This window comes from Morone saxatilis, unplaced genomic scaffold (assembly GCF_004916995.1).
Source record: "Morone saxatilis isolate NCDOM2014 unplaced genomic scaffold, NCSU_SB_2.0 Contig20, whole genome shotgun sequence".
NCBI classification, from domain to species: Eukaryota; Metazoa; Chordata; class Actinopteri; family Moronidae; genus Morone; species Morone saxatilis.
Window position 1 is genome coordinate 12,636,335 of NW_023339763.1, and position 19,044 is coordinate 12,655,378.

Consider the following 19,044-nt stretch of genomic DNA (forward strand, 5'->3'; position numbering starts at 1 on the left):
TTCAACAGAGCAGCCTAATTAGGAGCAAATTAAAGGGTTCATTAATTCAGCAATGGACAGGCTGTATCTGTGATTGCTAAGACACCTCAGAAATAAATCATGTTATGGCTGTATTTATCCACACCCCCTTTTTCTTTTCTCAACAGGTCTATTCACCTCTATTCCCTTCTTTTTATTTCATTTGCATCTCATATAACTTCTCTTCATTACATTCCCTTACTTCCCTCATCTCCCGTTTTCCCTAAGGAGCAGGCTCATATGCCAGTTTCCACAGATTACCATCCAGCCATCCTTTCCAGATACAAGTTTAATGAACCTGCAAGAATGTGAATGTCAACTATTTATCTAATTCCAGTATGGTTGGTATGATTAGGGGTCCAAAGCCTTTTATTGGAACCTCTGCACTTTAAAGTTCTAGCAGCAGGCTTTCTTAAAAATGCTGAAAAACAGAAACACTTCTTTTTCTTCTCACCCACTTCACGGCTAAGGGGTAAAACCAACCTGTAAAAACAGTTGGTCTAAACGGTGCATGATGCCAAGTTAAGACCTTCCTGGAAGACAAACAGCCAGTCATCCTTTTTCATTTCTCAGGAGAGGTCTGCCTTATACACAAGAGCGGCTGGAATCAAGATAAAAGCAAGACAGCTGAGCTGCCGCGGGATAAAGCACCGATACCACGGGGCTCACCCTATGCTGATGGCTTGGTTACCACGGCAACCCCACGAGGTGAGAGAGAGGACATACCAGCACAGAGTAAATCTCCTAACAGTAGCTTCAGGAATGCAGGTGAAGTCGTCCTCCCCGCCTTTCTCTCTCTTTCTTTTTTCTCCTACCTTTATAAATCTTTTTCCCTCTAAATGAACACACTGAATGGCTTCACTTCTCCTCTCATAAACCAGTTTTTATGAATCACATCACAATGCATCAGTGCTTCCAAGTGCACCATCCTTTCTGAAATAGGAATTTTCAATTCAGACATGACTTTGATTTCCAGACTCATATATATTGTTGTATAAATCAGGCTATTGCCCAGGGAGTAATCAGAGATAGCTTAAGGGAAGGGTGTGAGTAAAAAGAGAGAATGAAGAAAGAGAGACAGTGAATACTTGGTTTTGGCTGCATAAGTAGGACAATAGTGTTGCGGCCAACACACTGCAAGATTGAGCATCATGAGAATTAAAAACGGCAGTTCCCCTACAAAAAAATTAAGAAGAGTAGAGAGAAAGAGAGCTGGATAAAAGAAGAAGGAGAGTAAGAAGGCTAAAGGCAGAAAAGGATGAAGAAGAACAAGAAGAACAAGAAAAGAAAACTTTTTCAGGGTTTCTCTTACCTCTAAGAAGCAGGTCCCAGCTGGGGTGTTCTCCTTGATGGAGGCATTGTAGAAGTTGCTGGAGAACACAGGTGTGTTATCATTAACATCCTGCAGCACAATGTCTACCTTCGCTGTGGATGACAGTGGCGGGCGGCCACTATCCGTCGCAATAACAGTCACACTTGGTGCCGGCTCTGATTCGAAATCCAGAGCCGTCGCTGTGGTAATGATCCCTGTGACCGGATCGATGGAAAACCAATCAGAGTGAGAGTTTTTGCCCTTAAGAAGGCTATATCGGACGTCCCCATTGGGGCCTTGGTCCTTGTCCCTGGCAGTAACCTGGAGAACAAAGGAGCCAGGATAGACAACCTCAGGAATAGTCTGTCTGTAGGCCTGCTGGTCAAACAGAGGGGGGTTGTCATTAACATCAGTCACCTGAATGGTGAAAGATGACTCCGCTCTGAGGGGAGGTGTGCCGGAGTCTGTGGCCATAACCCTGAGGTCATACGAATCCCGTTCCTCTCTGTCCAAGACCTGGTCAACATATATCAGGTAGATGATGCTGTCCTTGGTCGTAAGAGCAAACTTCCCATCACCTCCCTCGAGGGACACATTCACGTTGGCATACTCTCCATAGTCTGGGTCGGTAACAGATATCCGAGCCACGTACTGGCCTGGTTGGGCTCCCTCAGAGATCCTCGGAGAGCCATCCTCACTGAGGAAGATGATGGTCATAGTGGGCTGGTTGTCATTGTAGTCACGGACATGAATGGTCACAAACGCATTGGTCACCTGGGAAAATGGTACATGACTCATGTTACTTAGTGATCAAATCAATTGGTGTCTTATTACAGTAGTGGACTACTAGGGTTCCTTATTTCTGTCTTACTTTTAAAAAGGTAGAAATTAAATTTTAAATACTATCTACAGTATGAGCTGTATTCAGCTCATTTGCAATTTCTAGTATTTTTCTCTTAATTCCCTGATAGCAGAAGTATTTTCTGAGCTGTCAATGCAATGCAATGTTTACGGCAAGAAGGCAATGTTTACTGTGAACTGCAGTAATCAATGTCCTTTTGCAGCAGGAAACATATTTTTGAGGTGTGTTGTGACATAAAATACAAGGTGAAAAAAACCCTGCATGTTTTTCTGTCAGTAATATCAGTAATCAGTAATACTTGAAAACAATACCATTATTTGTCATTGTTGAAAACATAGCATAAAACTGTGTGTTAAATACACTGCAATGAATAACCACAATTCAGTTACCTCAGGGTGGCTGGCATTATCCCTGGCCTGGACCACCAGTTCATGTACCCTCTTCAGTTCATAGTCCAGGGGCCTATTTAGAGTGATGACCCCAGATTTGATATCCATGACAAAGTAACGCTCAGGATCACTTTGACGCCGGTTGATTTCATAAAGAACCAGACCATTATCGCCCTCATCCTCATCTGTTGCAAACACCTGCAAAGATGAGTAAGTTAAACAATGAAATTAAAATTACCCTGGAGAATCTGGATTTACAAAAGCAAGAACTATTGTTGAAGTAATGAGTCACTATCTGAACAATGACAAGACCTAAACTAACCTGTAGGATGCTACTGCCTTGTTGCAGACTTTCAGAGATAATTGCGTGATATCTGCTCTGATTGAAGAGCGGCGCATGATCATTAATGTCGGTCACAGTCACTTCTAGGGTCATGGATCCCATTCTTCTGGGTGAGCCCCCATCAAAGGCCTCCACAACCAGGGTGTAAGATGAGCGTTTCTCTCTGTCCAGCAGTCCATTGACCACCAGGTCTAGATACAGCACCTTGTTAGCAGCTCTCTTGGTCTCCAGTCTGAACGCCTGGCCTACATTGCCTTCTCGAATAGCGTAGCCTTGGGTGGTGAGCTGGTCCTTGTCCGCATCCGTCGCAGGCTCCAGGGAAAACCTTGTCCCCACTGCTGTGTGCTCTGGAATCTTAAGAACAGCTTTCTTTTTGGGGAACACAGGTGCATGGTCGTTGATGTCATTGACAGTGATTGACACCTCAATAGTGACTCCCGTCATTGTCACGGCGATAAAGCTATAGTGGTCCCTCTGCTCACGGTCCAGACGCCGCGCAGTGGTGATGATGCCCGTAGTTTCGTCAATGTTGAGATCACTGCCAACGCCTGTGCCCTCATGGTCCGAGATGAAGTAAAGACTTGCAGTTTCACCAGGTGGTAACCCAGCACTGATGTCGCCAACGATGGTCCCTGCCGGCTGCTCTTCATCCAGCTGGAGTTCCAGTGCTCCAAGGACAGTTGTAGACTGAGCAAGAACAAGGACAATGCAGAAATAAAAGAGTGGCTTCCGTCGCCAGAGACTTGAACACACACAGGGTCCGCTGACCCAAGCCCTCCGTCTTGACCCTTTACTTGTTAACGGCATGGCTGGGTACTGCTACACCTGTGAGACAGAAAAAGAGAGAGAGAGAGAAAGAAAGAAAAGAATCAGCCAAAGAAAAGATGTATTTCTGCAAAGACATATATTTTATGATGTGTGAATTGAGCAATTGAACAGTTTTTTTCAACATCTTGAAAATTCACTTGCTCTCTTAGTACAAAATGAAAACAATTTTTTTTCTTTTCAAAATGGAGTATGTATCTTAAATCCGTGCGTGACAATGTGCTAACACTTTTACAATCCAGAACCTATATTAAAAGACACTGCCTGATGAATTTCAGCTTTTTCCCCATAAAATGGATATATATAACATTTTGGAAAGAACTCTTCAGTTGGATCAAGAAGATTTGGAAGAGCATGAAAATGGAAGTCTAAGTCCAGGATCCACATTGGCTTAAACCACACTGAGGACAGAATCATAAACTATATTTATCTAAAGGATTGCAAATGTTATTCACTGGGTGAAAACATTTTAAAGTGTCCAGAGCGGTCACACAGTGAAATCCCAAGGGAAAACACATTAAAGACACTTAAGTAGGCATCACAATCCTTTTTAAGATTTTTATTTCATGACAGCAAATGCTTATACACACACAGAAATACATGGAATGCATGGGAAAGTAAGTCTATAGCTGCTTCAGCAGGGCCTTTATGGGGAATAGCAGTCATTTAAGAGTATAAGCTTAGCCTCTATGTTCCCCAAACTCTAAATCATGCACAAATCCATAAAGATAATATTCTCCTCATGTTAATGCTAAATCAGCTGTAGTCATAGACTGCATCTAATCATGAACAGATATACATACTGTAACTGTCCACAAAGTCATGCATCCAGGGTCAAACACTTTTTTGCAAAAAACTATTTGTTTGCTTTAATCTGCCTGATGTGTCAGAAGTGTGGATATGCCTCATCAGATGGCACAGTGACTGCAAGAAAGATAATCACAAGAGTTTAAAAGGCTATCTAAAACTCACCTTACACTGTCTGAGTTATCCAGCAGTAAATCCACCATCTGGTACTTCTAGCAAGTTTAAACAAACACCAATAATTATTAGCAAATGGTATTTGACCCAGGTTTGACACACATACTTTCACACACTACCACATAATTCTGGAAATACGCTCATAACTGTTCTGGCAAATTTAACCTGTATGGCTGCCCTAAACTCTCACGAGATAGATGCTCATTTTACCCCTTGATGAGGTCTACAAATATTTAGATTATGTTCAAAATGAGACCAATTGTTTATGCATGTTCCTCTCGTATTTACAAGGGAAGATTTATTGAGCATATAACTCTTCAAAACATCCTGCAATGAGGAGGACCATCTAGCCTTGACATAACTCATTCATCACACTTGGAGACCAGAGGGACGCTGCTTTACCAGTGCATTTGCACTGATCAAGTTAACACCTAAACTCAATGGAATGTGAATGAATCCTGCCTCTATAAGTCAATGTTTGGTACAGATGATCAAAAGTATAAACGTGCGAGGCAGGCAATGGGCTAGTAGCAAACAGGAGGTAAGTTGTCAGTGGAGGGTGTTGCTGGCCAGCCATATTCACCCAGACAATCACTCCCCCTGTGCATGTATAATCAGGACAGTTAACTTTAGGAATGTCTTCCACCTCTAGAGAAAAAGCCAGCCTGCTGCCGGCTGCAGTATTTGAGCATACGTTGAATTGAAGCATTCACTCTGCAAAAAAACTATAGACTGACCTTGAAGGCAGATGGAAAGGATGACTGCTATTCCATATACAATAGTTAATCGGAGTGAGGTTGCACTCAGTAGTATATTCACTGTATCAATCACCATAATGGTGACACACAGAAATGTTGAAATATTTGTCTTTAAGCTGAATATAATGAAGATGTACTAATTTTCCTGTTTCCTTTCTGTTTCTTTTCAAGGCTGCAGTCCTAAAAAATACTTAGAAAAATCATTATTTAGATTAGATCACATGCAATGGTGCTTCTGGGCAAAAACTACTCAGTTACTAATTTTAGATTTACTCCTGAAAGAGTGTTTGGAGTGTACATGACATATAAAGTAAATAAAAAACATGATTTTATATGGAATAAATCCTCTTGCATCATCCACCCCACCAGTCTTTCTACTGACCCTGACCTCCTGCGGTAGTTGATTAGGCCTCTGAGGCGGAGAGATTAATAAAGTCTATAGCTCCACTGGGACAGGGAGAGGGACACTGATACTGGCCCCTCTGGTACGGTCGCTGACCTCTACATGTGGTCCAGACGGCTGCTCTGGACAGTTGCTCCAGTCCCACACAAAGGGGGAAACAGAGCTGAGACAGAGCACAGTCTACATACACACCCTTCTTTTGTTGTTTTTGTTTGTGTCTCAAAGTAGTTATGAGTGTTTGTGTCTATGGGTCAGTCTGTCTTGAACAAGAGCAGGGAAAAAAAGAGAAAAAAGAGAGATATTGAAAGAAGTGGAACAATTAGGGCGTGATGATGAAAAGAAACCCTTCTACTGCTCAAAGCCTTTAGAGACCCTGCTCTGACGAAATAAACCCACAGTACAGAACCATAATGCAGCCATTGAGAACACCAGAGAGAACAAAAAAAGAACAAAGCAGAGAGATGGAAAAAGTGGATTTAGGACACAATAGAAAAAGTTACATTCTGAGAAGTGATTACAGTTTGCTTTGGCTTGACGGCCTTATTGTCTTTAGGGACCACTGAGCTGTGTAGGCAAAACTTATGATTGAAGAATGAAGTCAGACAGGGTGTACACCAAAGTCTGTGAGTGTGTATGTGCGCCTTTTTTTTACATCCTCTCTCCCTCACTGCTTCAGTCGAGTGTCAGCGAAAGGTTATATTGATGAACAGATCGCACGGCTGCAATCTGTCACTGTCAATGAGCAGTCGGACCATGACATCATCTCCCTTTTGACATGTGCTGTAATACACTTCTGTTTACCCTGGAAAACACAAGCTGATGAGGAATGGAGAGTGCAAGGGCTAAAATATAGCTCATGCTGAAAGGATACTGGCTTGAACAGATGGTCAGTGGAGAAAATGACAAGCACCTGATTCACTCCCTCTAGTGGTACTCTTTGTAACAGTATGCTAATTATGACAAATAAGATGAATAAGAGTAATTTTTATCTAAAATGAAGAAAATGTACATAAAAAGGAGTAAAATGCAAAAAATGTCCACCTGTCTGTCTGGTTGCATTGGTTTTTATATGTCTTTGTATGCCTGCACAACACATGTGCATGCGAGCCGTGACATCATCTCTGTGCGACCACACTGACAGACAGGGCAGACCCGGAGGGCTCCATGCAGTCTCAGCCACATTATTATCTGGCATTGCACCCCCATAATCTGCCTCTGCTGTGTGCAAGCCTCAAAGCCTCAAATACATGGGGCTCCACTCATAAGTGCTGTTACCATATAATAGAAAACCATAGCGTTTTCTATAGGATGGGACCATTTGAAACAGTACAGTATGTGTATGAGGATGTGTGTGAGTGTGTTTACACTGTCACATCTCAGTTGTGAGGAATAGCTTTTCCTCATGCAGTGCCAATTTTAAACAGGCCTCTCTATCTCCCCATCCCTCCCTTGTCCATCCCTCCTCCTTCCCTCCGTCCGTCCCCTCTAATGGATTTAGCAGATTTAGTTGGGCACGCCATAGCTACCCGTGGCCAAGCTAAACAGGACCCAAAGTCACGAAGTTCCAAGTAAAAAATGGCCACTCCACACCGCCTCTATTCCAGCTATGTTGTGCTTTGATGGAATAGCACACAGTTGCATTCAGCTAGTTCCTCAGTGGTTCAGAGGTCTGGCATTGCCTGGAGATAGTTGGCAGACACTTATTCAGCCCTGCAACTGCTTCTGTGTCACCCAGAACAAACACTGGCCAAATCCTGTGATTGACAGTAAATTCAGACAGGGGAAGGAATAAAGGGAAAGGCTGTCAAAATGAAATACATAAGATAACATCAGAAATATGCCTGCCATAAAGACAGAAACTAGATACAACCTTGCCTTTGCATATTCAACCACAGATTTAAGGAAGAATTTTCACTTCTTACAACAGCTTTCTTGCAATCCATGTCATGAATGTGCTCTATATAGTGTTAATACACTAAATTGCAGAAGTTTTGGTGCCAAGTCTAAGTGTAAAAAAATACTTTTTATGGCAGTTCTCAGCAAGTGTACAATTACAGGGTGGCTAGAGGAACACCAAATCTTAAAATGACTGAGAATGAAAGGTTAGGCCAGGTTGTGGTAAAACAGGCTGTAGCGGTCTGCAGTAGTAAAAGGCTTTGTGAGAGGAGCGAGGGAGTCTGATGGGGGGTAGAGGATGGAGGAATGCTTTGCATCTCAGTTTTCATGTCGTTTGGGTTGTGTGTGTTTAGGGGGACGACAACTATGACCCTGGTCTCCCCTTGAGTCGCCTTTCCCCGGATCTCTGGATATAGATGTCCCATTTCCAACCCCAGCTGTCACCAGCACCGTGAGCATATGTGTTGTGTGTGTGTGTGTGTGTTGTGTGTGTGTGTGTGTGTGTGTGTGTGTGTGTATATATTTAAGCCTTTCTATGCCTAAACCTATGTTCATCTTTTTTTTCTTCCATTTAAGAGTCTACACTAAAAGTTGGTATCAGTTTCAATGTATTGTTTTGACTCAATTAAAGCAGAATCAAACCTGATCCAATGATGCAAAGTATCGTAGCACCAGCCCCTCAGACAGCCAGACGACCACTGTCTGGACAATTACACACACACTAAAATATACATGCACGTGCTGCACCAAGCACAATCAATATTAATACTACTATGCGCATAGAGAGTTCATGACTGTGTCATACAATTGGGTTATCTCACCCAGGGGAAGCAGCCGTAAAAGCTCTCACAACCTGTGAAACCCAACCGAACTGGTATGTGGAGACTGGTAGCGTCTAAGTAAGTAAGTTTGAATTAATTATGATGAAGTTCCTTGGCTAGGATGTAGCTCAATTGGCTGATCTAATACAGAGTGACAACTAATCCAGCCACAAATACACACTGCAAACGGGAAAGTGAAAGAGAAGTCGGTAAAAGTAAGCTGAGGTTCAAGTCTCATCCAGTTCACCATCACCTGTTCACCATCATCTTTTAATATATCCCTATATTTTTCTTATCTAATTCAGAACAATATCAGTAAAACTCAGGTACCAAGGAACCAAACTGTAACCTTTTTCTCAGTTTAACTCAGCTCTGTGAAAGCCTTTGTTTTTAATTCTGTCCATGAAATGCTGCTCTGGAGTTTTATTTTATTACTTATTTCCTACATAAATGTCCATGTCAGTGACATCAGTGAGGCTGCAGAGGTTGAGTGTTGGGGGGAGGGGGGGACCACGTCATCCCAAAGACTGGTCCGTTCACAGTGAGAGTAAGCCTCTGTGCCAGGAGTATGGCTCAAGTCCACACTTTGTTTCCATATTGCAGTTTTTGTTCTGTTCTGAAGAGAAGAATAGAAAAAGATTTAACTAGAGGACACAAGCCTTATTCTCTGATCAAGGAAGGGACTATTTCAATGAGCATTTTTTTGTTTCAATAAGCATTTTTTTGTTCCAATCCAAAGGTATTTGGAGAGTGAAATATTTTTTCATGGTTTGGCTCCACACTCTCATTTGGATGTGAAACGATGCGATGAAAATGAGGTTAAAGTGCTGACTTGTTGTTTAAATTTTGTTTTATTCGTGGCCATAAAACACCAGCCCTGGTTGTACATTGTATGTCCTCATTTTGGGGTCAGTGCTATTTAGGATATTATTCAATAAAATCATTTTTGGTATGTTGCATCCACTTGCTCTGCATGCAAGACAACCATCAACAGGTTCTTTGTAGCGCTTGTGCATCTAAAGTCATCTGAGTATTGAGCTATGGATTATATTTGATTGATCTATTCTGTAGTGTAGCATAAGTCAGGACTGGTTGAAGCTGTTAAATCAGTCTTAATTCACTATGCTGTTGCAACAGAACTTTTAAAGTATGTTACACAATTGTTGCATCTCTCCACTAACATTCTTTGTCAACTCCACGGGGATATTAGCTGGGGAAAAACAACTGCAGAAGACTCAGAAACTCTGCAGCAGTTGCATAACAATTCAAAACTGGTGTGATGACTCAGATTTGTTTATTTACCCACACAGAGGCTGTCAAGCTGGAATACTGTCACACACACTTACAAACTGCACCAGGTCCCCTGCGACAAATCGGCCCAGATTTTACTGCCTGACAGGCCAAAAGAGAGAGAGAGAGAGAGAAATGCTACAGTCAGAGATGGAAGGAGCACAGGAAGAAGTGGAACTACTGTAGAGATGCAGGAGAAAAGTTTGATTCTGAATGAGGTTTCCTTAAAAAATATTGCCATGGTGACAGAGACAGAAACATGAAGTTCACCTTAAGTCTAAGTAATGAAACACACAGTAGCATGCAGGCTCACACGCACACACATAAATAATGTACCCTCTGGACCATCAGTGAAGCCATGGAGCAAGTAAAAACACAGCCAGAGGTGATTCACTAACCACACTGCCGAGTGAATGTGCACTGATTTTTGTTTCTCTGATTTATGTATGTAGGAGTGTGTCTGTGAGTGACCATTTGTTTTTAAAAGAAAAATAGATGAAGTGGGGAGGAATCTGGAAGAATATGAGGACAAGAAAGAGTTAATAAAACAAAACAAAAAATACAAGGCCGGCAGAGTCAAAAAACAAAACGAAAAAAAGGCATGACGAGATGTCCCTGAAGGTGAAGCAGCAGCTGCCATCTACTGTCACTCATCACCCCTCCCCATCAGAGCATGTTTAATATCCCACAAGGGCAAGTTGTTGAGCTGAACCAAGTCTATGACTCCCTGTCAAACATCATTACCTCACCTCACTGGTGAAACTGAGATAAATACCCTTATAGTGGCTCAAACTAACGGTTTCTCTGTTCACAATCTGCATTTTGAGTTATTTTTGTAAGGTGAACACCGATTCAATCCTCCTCAGTGAAAAGCAGAACATTGACAGTTATGGGTATTTATTAGTTAGTTATTTAGGTTATTTTGTTGATAATATGTATTAGTAGAGTATTATTAGACAGTGTCTAAAGTTGCATGCCTTGCGTGTTGGCGCTTGAGAGTCATTACATTCGGATGGTAATGAGATGAAATTGTGTGTTTTTTGTGCACGATCGTGTAGTGCTGATACCCACACACACTTGGATACACACACACTACACTAAGGATAGTGTATCTTACATTAATTCCCTGTGGGGTTATCCTAACCTTAAATGCTTAACCCCAACCTTTAGCCTAACCTTAACCCTAAAACTCGTAATTCTAAACCTAAAACCTAAAAACGAATGTTTAAATTTTAGGGAATTGTTCCCATATAGGACGATAGTCCCCATATAGGCAATATGAACAGACTTTTATCCCCATGATGTGATAAATACATTAACACACACACACACTCAATATTATATTAAAGGAATCACAGCATTCATTAATGTACAAATAGAGGAAAGGTTCAAAGACAAAACACTCAGCTGATAGCCAAAACAGGGTCTGGAGAGGGGAAACTTAAACACACACACACTCACACACACAGTGAAGCACACACTTTTATCTCTTTCTGCATTCCACTCAATGAAATAATCAGTGACATGACCTAGCAGCAGACCAGGCACAAAGTTGTATCAGGTCATGTTAGTGTTTCACAAAACACATAAATATTAATCAAAGAGATAAAATGTTTTGTTGAAAGGTTTGCCAGCTAACAGAGACATTTTTTATGGTGAAAAGAGGTCATAGCTTCCTAAGAGAAATGCTACAGGCTTAATTACACTGGGAGAGAATGGGAATTTGGTTCTTCTTTGGCTGACAGATCTGGGAAACTATCAAAAACTGCAATTACTCATCTGTAGCTCAGAATATGGAAATATATGAAAGTGACTGGGCTTATTAGTTATTAAATTCTCCATCAACTCTTGGGTTAGTGGCGCGTCGACAGCTGTTCTCCAAGAAATGCCTTTGTATCGTGTTACTCCATTATATTTTTGTGGTAAGCCTGGGAATTAAGTCTGTCTGTCTTTGTTTTAATTTGTTCTATAGAGTTAAACAGACATCAATACTCATCAGTTAATAATGAGCAAATTAAATTACGATAAAAAGACGTGAATTGTGATGGATGGGTTTGAGGCTCCAAATGAAACATTTACATCTGGACTGATCAATAGCTCTTTAATTCTCTGACAGAAATCTCATCACAGAATATTTTCTTTTTTAGATTTGTAAAGGTCACATCTTTCAATCTCTAAGTTATCAAGAAACTTTGTCTTTTCCCTCCTTTTGTCTCGCACCACCCACACACATCCAGTCTTTGAATCCCTTAACTTGCATAACACATTGCACTACCTAAGCTGCTGTGCCCTACATGCGGCTCTGAGCTTGGTGCAAGTGTTTGAAGTTACCAGAAGCTCAGATCATCTCACTTACTTCATTAAAAACACATGAGACACTACACAGACAGGCTCTCTCTCTTCCTCTCTCTGTTCGGCCTGTTTGCCTCAGAGCTCAGACACTTCTCATCCATCAAGCTCCCAGATGGGCAGAAGTTACCACATTTCATTTATCTTTGCTCACAGCTATTCCCACATTTATCTTTTCATGTGACTAATGAAATTAATACATCACTTCATTCATGTGTGCATTCTATGGACACATGCCTGCACCAGTGGCCCCTTCAATGGGGAAGAATCGATGAAAAGATCAGAGCACGATGTCTCTGCTGAAATCTGAAAGAACTGACCAGGAACAGCTAATCGATTAGTGGATAGACAGAAAATGAATCCACAATTAAGACATTTATTGAGCAAAAATGGCACCTGCTGGATAAAGCTTTGCAAATATGAATATTTACTGTGTTTTATATAATTGTACAAAGAATAAGTTTGATTTTTGGACTGTCGGAAGGCCAAACACTTGCTTGCATACATGCATTCATGCACAGAAACAATCTCACTTATTCCATCCATCTACTGAATCAACGAGAAACCCAGACTTCCAACGATCTGGCCACATTTTGGCACTCAGGAGCCAGTGTCACAGGTCCAACCCACACCGGAGAAGCACAGGACGGGGAAACTCGAGACAACACCAGGCTTTAGAAGACTTCCATCTGCAGCTTTCTCCAGGAATATAACAACCCATTTCCAGCATTCATTATCCCAGATCCTAATCATTAGTCAGCTAAAGGCATGATCTGGCTACGCCGGCCACTTCAACGTCTGTTGTCAGATTTGAAGATTACACTGTACTGTAGCAAGTTAAGACTTTTGAAACTTGGTATTGGTATGGAGGACAGTGGAACAAAACCAGTCTCCTCATAGCCTTGCAGACAGCACCTTTACTGTCCTGCACCGTAAAGATGTCTTCTTTTTTTATTCATCCAGTGACTGTAGTCTTTCCCATTCCGCTGACCTGATCATTACACTAACAGGATCCCTACTATTTGGACAAAGACCATGAATAACGATGAAGGCTGTTACTTCAGAACTGGGCTTCAGAACAAACAAAAATGGAATTGCACCATCTCAAAACTCCAGCTAGTCAATCACTCTGCGCCTGACAGGAGAGTCCAGTCATTTCCTTTGATTGGTTGAGTCATGTGTACAGTAATATCTTATCCAGAGCAGCAGATAGATGGGTCTTTATACTGTAAGTAGGAAGGTAAGATCTGTATTTCCTGAGGGGAAAGACTACCGTACACTGTCAAAAAATGAGCTTCAGTCCAAGCTAAAAGATTAAGTATGACTTAGGATGATTACAGATCAGGGTTTGATTCATTTTGCCAGAATTTATTTTATATAAAAACCTAACTACAACCACAAATTGCAAAGTATGAACCTCATAATGCAAAGTTCAAGTTGTAGAAGCAAGAAGAGTGAAACAAGCAAGGATGGTAACTGCTTAGAAATTCTTATATACAACCTGATGCTTTTATCTTCTTTAATTTTTTTTTTTGTTGTTCTTTAGAAATTCCATAAATGCATTGATACTTAAAACGTTGAGGTTTTCGGTACCACTTTCTCTGCATGCAAGCACACACACACACAACTCAAATTTTACAATGTTGTAATTAAATTTCACGATCATAATCACAGCAAGATGGTAGACTTGGTGATTGTAGCTGCCATGGCAACCAAGACGCCCTGAGGGTGAAGTTAATGAAATGTGGAGCAATCAGCAAAGGGGATTCCTTATCAATGGGAATCATATTTTCTGTCTCTACAACTAAAGCTATTAATAATGCCTGGCCTTCCTGTGGAAGGATGATGCAAATAGAAGCGGCTTTCCAGGAAACTCCCTCACAGAATGCTGCAGCTTAACACTGGTTATAGTTCACTTGCTGCCTTATAAACTAAAATTACATGAAATCCCCTCAATATTGAGTCTTTGGTTTATGTTATGTCTGAGACGGTGGTCTGTGAGGTAAATAAAAACACCAACACTAACCCCAGGCATCAGCAGCGTGCAGTCAATGAAAGATGGAGGGTAAATATTTCCACTTGCTACTTGTGGAGCCAGGGAAGAGGAAAACAATCTTATTTATGTTACTTTAGTTTTTTAGGTTTTCTTTGATTGTCATCTGCTACCCATTCAACACTATGGTGAGTGTGTGTGTGTTGTATGCCTATGCTTGTGAGCGCAAATGGTTATTTTGCCTCTCCTTGTCTTCAAGGTGCTAATTTAGCATTCACATCAGGTGGTGTTAAGAGTTAGGATTTGGTTTGGGTTGGGGTACAGGTCACATTTAGGATTATAATTGAGTGAGGTAATGTTAGGCTTGTGGAGGAGAGTATGTTGTTTATATGCCCGTACGTGTGTGTGAGAGTGAGAGGGAGGGAGAAAGATGGAGAGTCTCTGAGTCACTTTCCGATATTTGTACTCAGACGCTGATTTCCCATGCATAAAAAACAAAACCCAGGAAAAAACAATTCTAGGATACAATTAGACAGATTTTTGTTTGAGCTGCAACATTTGGGTGGGAAGATGCTTTCTGATTCCCCTCACTCTCTTTCTTCGTTGGCAGCACTCCATGATTTGAGTTGATGAGCTGAAGCAGATATTACACCAAAGCCTTCACTCTCCACAGTTTTCTCTGCAATACTTTACGTGTAGTGTCTTTGTATTCTTAATTAACAGTTCAAACATTTGGCGTTGTGTGAAAGGGGTTATAGGAAAATCATGCACATAATAAAATTTGACTGAAAAAGACAAATGTTTCCTCTCATGTGGGCTTTGTGGGAGCCACAGACAGGACAACAGTGTATACAGTACAAGCAGGGTTTCAGTGTCAATGTGGGTGGTGAATGCGCAATTTGATTACACTGTATATCTCCCGGGTTTAAAGTAAACTCTCCAAATTTTTTGAAATTTGCAGAAGAATAAAGCTTCAACTTGGACATTCCCTGAAGTAATACTTTGGAATAAACAAAAAAGATCCTTAAAGACTGTGGATGGTTGTATTATATTTCATCCTGAAAAAAATAAGCTTAATTAAAGTTTGAAGCAGAGATTTAACAATGTTTTCCTGAATACCAGCATGATCCAGATGTAAGAGTTCAAGATTCAAGCAGCAGAACACGATGCCGAAACCTAGCCAAGTCTGATGCCACGTTGCTGCCAACACGCACCCTAAATAATGGGATACACAGTGAAGGGGTTGGGGGTTGGGGGGTTGGAGGGTTGGAGGGTACTGGGTACTATTTAGTCAGTTACCCTTAAAAAAATAGCAATATAAAGTATTTTAGCAGAGGCTGATGAGAATCAAGCCCCTGACCCTGTCAGTGTCAGTATGTGCTCACCCATTCAGCTGCACAGAACCACATGAAGTGCAATGTAAACAGCACACTGTTGACTTTGTTGATAAGGGCCACAAAAAGACTTGACACTGAACTGAATGAACAGTCCTCTCTGCCTTGACATGACAATGTTAAAAACACAAGTAGAAACGGGAAACACATTAATTACCATAGCTCTTCCTGATAATTAAATGAGGATGAATAACAACATCTTTCAAAGGGAGGTCAGGGCTCAAGGTGCACCTCATCTGCCACACTCTGAAATCAGCCCCCCCCCCTCCAGATCACCCAAAATGGTGGTCGAGGCTCAAACTTGATTTCAAGAATCAAACCAAATATATACCATATAACCAAATATATAACTAAACTCTCTAAAAATGTCTTAATTGCCACAATTGTGTAAAGTATCCAGAGACCTGCTCCTGTTCCTCTAAGCAGCTGATGTGAGTAATCATACGTTGTTTGTACAAACATAAGCTCTACTCGGTTGCAGCCGCACCAACGGATATCCATATGGTTCCTGTTAGAAAATGTCTTGCTGCACGCCTCATCACTCTGCAAGAAACCAAACTCTTACTGGTTGTATGCAGACCAGCGGCAAAGGCTGTGGCCGGTATACTGCAGAGCTGAAGCACACGGGACCATGTAAGTGGATAGTGTAATAATGCAAAGATCCGTATCCCTCCTTACAGCTGAAAACCAGGAGCTGTGAATGCCAGCGGACACCAGATTTGACTGGAATAACTATTGTGGTTAGGTACTTAAATATGCCCCTGGATTCCCATTTTTAGCTTTTGGCCATGTAAACATATACAGACAGAATGAGCTGCTATAAATACACTTTAAAAATACAATTGTGTCAGAATCTATTTGTTGGACAGCAAAACTACCAAAAATCCTCTTGAATTTCTTGTTTTTGTATGTTTAAGATATTACATGGTCTTTACTGTCTACCGAGATGGTCCCTCTGTGATCTTTTGGTTCTGTTTTCATAATCACATAGAAAAGAGGAAACCTACACACGTCATCAGCAGACCATGCCCTGCTGTAGCTAATGGTCTAAGTGCCTTGCTCAAAGGCACACAGCAGTACTTCAAATTCTCTCCAGTCGTGACTCCTCACAGACTCCCTAAATCCTTCCTCACATCAGTTGGGCTCCCCAGGAAATAGTCCAAAGTATGCTGGCTTCATGGTGTTTCCCATTAAGCGGTTCGGTCCTCTCTCCAAAACAAAGTGTAGTCGCTCTAAGTTGGCAACCCTGGGAAGGAAACCACTGACTCACTGTTATTAAATAGTTCCATAAGACATAATAAGCCTATATAGTAGTCCATTAGACAAACCTCTCTTTCATGTTTGGCACTCATTTTAAAAAGGGGCTCCACTCTTTTCTCTTTTTCCAAACCTGGCTGTTCAGCTGGCTTGGCTGTGAATGGTGATCAATAATCAATCTGAGGCTATGCCACATCACCATGATACATTGATCGTGCGATACTATTGTAGTCTCTCCGTAGTATGGTCTCCCCACATCTCAGTGGTCAGCTACCGGCTCATGCATGCAAGGTGCAGATGCAGGGTGCAACCCCTCTATAAGGGGGAACCAGAAGCTTCCACCCAACAAGAGATCCATTCTCTACCTATTATCCCGCACTGATCAGATGCATCAGTGAGCGCGAACGTACAGAGGATGAGAATAAAGAAGCTGTCACTTACATTCATCCGACCCACTCCGCAGCTTCTGGATGTGCGCTCTGGATATTCTCTCCAAAACTGATCAGTATGCAAACCGGTTTCCAATCCCACCCCCCCACCAACGAAAGACAATCCACCAGGACAAAATCTTGAATGGATCCGTGCTGGCCAGCTGGTTTAAGCTTTTCTTTTTTGTCTTTACATAATATCCACAAAAATGACAGTTGAGCCAAAATCCAAGGATTTTCTAATCCGGCAGACAGTTACTCCTCCAGTGAAAGGGTCTTTTTTTTTTTTTTGCGTCTCCGTTCCCGTGTCAGGTGAGCGCGTTTGGATCAGCTGGAAAGCTCTACGGGTTCTTTGCTGTCTGCAGAAGAAGGGAGCCGTCTGTGGCCCTGCAGTGCTCTCTCCGGTCTCTCGCTGATCTTAAACGATTCACTCCTCTCTTTCTCTCTCTCAGCATCCAGTCACTCAGACACGGTGTGTGTGTGTGTGTGTGTGTGTGTGCTGAGACAGAGCCGCTTCAGGGCACCGTGCACCTCACCGACTGAAAGCCGACTCCTCCGCCACAAGGCCCAGCCCCCCTCCCCCTGCTCTCTTCCTCCTCCTCCTCCTCCTCCCTTCACCGACTTGGGTTGCTAATTTATTCGGGTATAGCTACACACAAAAGGGGGGACAGAGGAGAGGGAGGCTGTGGGATACAGTGGAGAGAGGAGATTGGAGAGCAGACTTTGGTGCCCCCCAGCTCCGTTCGGTGGAAGTAGTCTTTGAGACAAAGGAGTGCACCGTGTACCATCAAAAGGGGAGTTTAGCGCAGCATGGCACATTATGCATGGAAATGAGTAATTAGCATCATTTTTATTCTCCTTCTTCGTGGAGACTTAATATTATGCTGCCATGTAAAAGGACGCCCCACATTTCACAAAACTATATACATCTAACTTGAGGATTTAGATTTTTACTTATTTTTAATAAGAATTAAGAATATAATCAGAATTAAGAATTATAATAAAATATTAAGGAAGTGAGGCTTCTATTAACTGAGCACAAAATCAGTGGTATGTTTTAAATTATGGGGTTTTTATACAGAATTAAGCATGTGTTACTAAAAGCAAAGCATATGGTGTAATGTTTCATGAAGGTTAGATGAACACTAGGTTTAGAGAAATTGTTAATCAACTGCACATTTTATTTATTTATTTATTTATTATATATCTCAATCTCAAAGCTTTAGGACAGTAACCTGTAAGAGAAAGCAGCAGAGCTGAGGTTCAGACACACACACACACCCTTTGGACTGCTAGCATCAGCAAGATGGGAGTCATTCATCACCCCAGATTTTAGGTCAAGCCTCCACCTGCATCACTGAAGCAGAGCAAGGGAGGAGATGTGGAGAAGGCAGGGATGGTGTGGAGGTGGAAGGTGGGAGCATGGGGAGGGGTCTGCGGGTGGGTGTTGGAGGCAGTGGACAAGGACAGCAATCAATCCTTCTCCTTTTGCTCGTCCGATATGTGTGTATGTTGCAGTCAATGGAGGGAAATGGTACATTTACAGTTTTACCGGCAAGTGTCTACATTTAAGCACATTGACCATGACAGAATGACTAGACAGTGTGGATTCAGGCTCACTAACTCTGCAGGAGACCCATTTTACATCAACTGTTTGGTTAGTGGTGAATGCAAAAAGCAATGAGGCAGAGAAAAGCAACCTAAGTCAAGTTTGTTTGTTGTCAT

At 41.8% G+C, this 19,044-nt stretch overlaps 1 protein-coding gene across 2 annotated transcripts in view; it reads right to left on the reverse strand.

The window, feature by feature from the left end:
* The window catches only part of dchs1b (dachsous cadherin-related 1b), an 81,328-nt gene extending 63,486 nt beyond the window's left edge, over positions 1–17,842 (reverse strand). The window contains exons 1-4 of one of the 2 annotated variants that reach the window (XM_035666556.1): positions 17,333–17,842; positions 2,904–3,749; positions 2,582–2,779; positions 1,331–2,104 (exon numbers count right to left, since the gene is read on the reverse strand). In XM_035666556.1, coding sequence (XP_035522449.1) covers positions 1,331–2,104; positions 2,582–2,779; positions 2,904–3,731 — 1,800 coding nt within the window. In that variant the 5' untranslated portion in view covers positions 3,732–3,749; positions 17,333–17,842. Of the gene's footprint in view, positions 1–1,330; positions 2,105–2,581; positions 2,780–2,903; positions 3,750–17,332 lie in introns of those variants that run through there. The other variant, XM_035666557.1, reaches the window with a different exon arrangement.
* Positions 17,843–19,044: the final 1,202 nt, after the last annotated feature.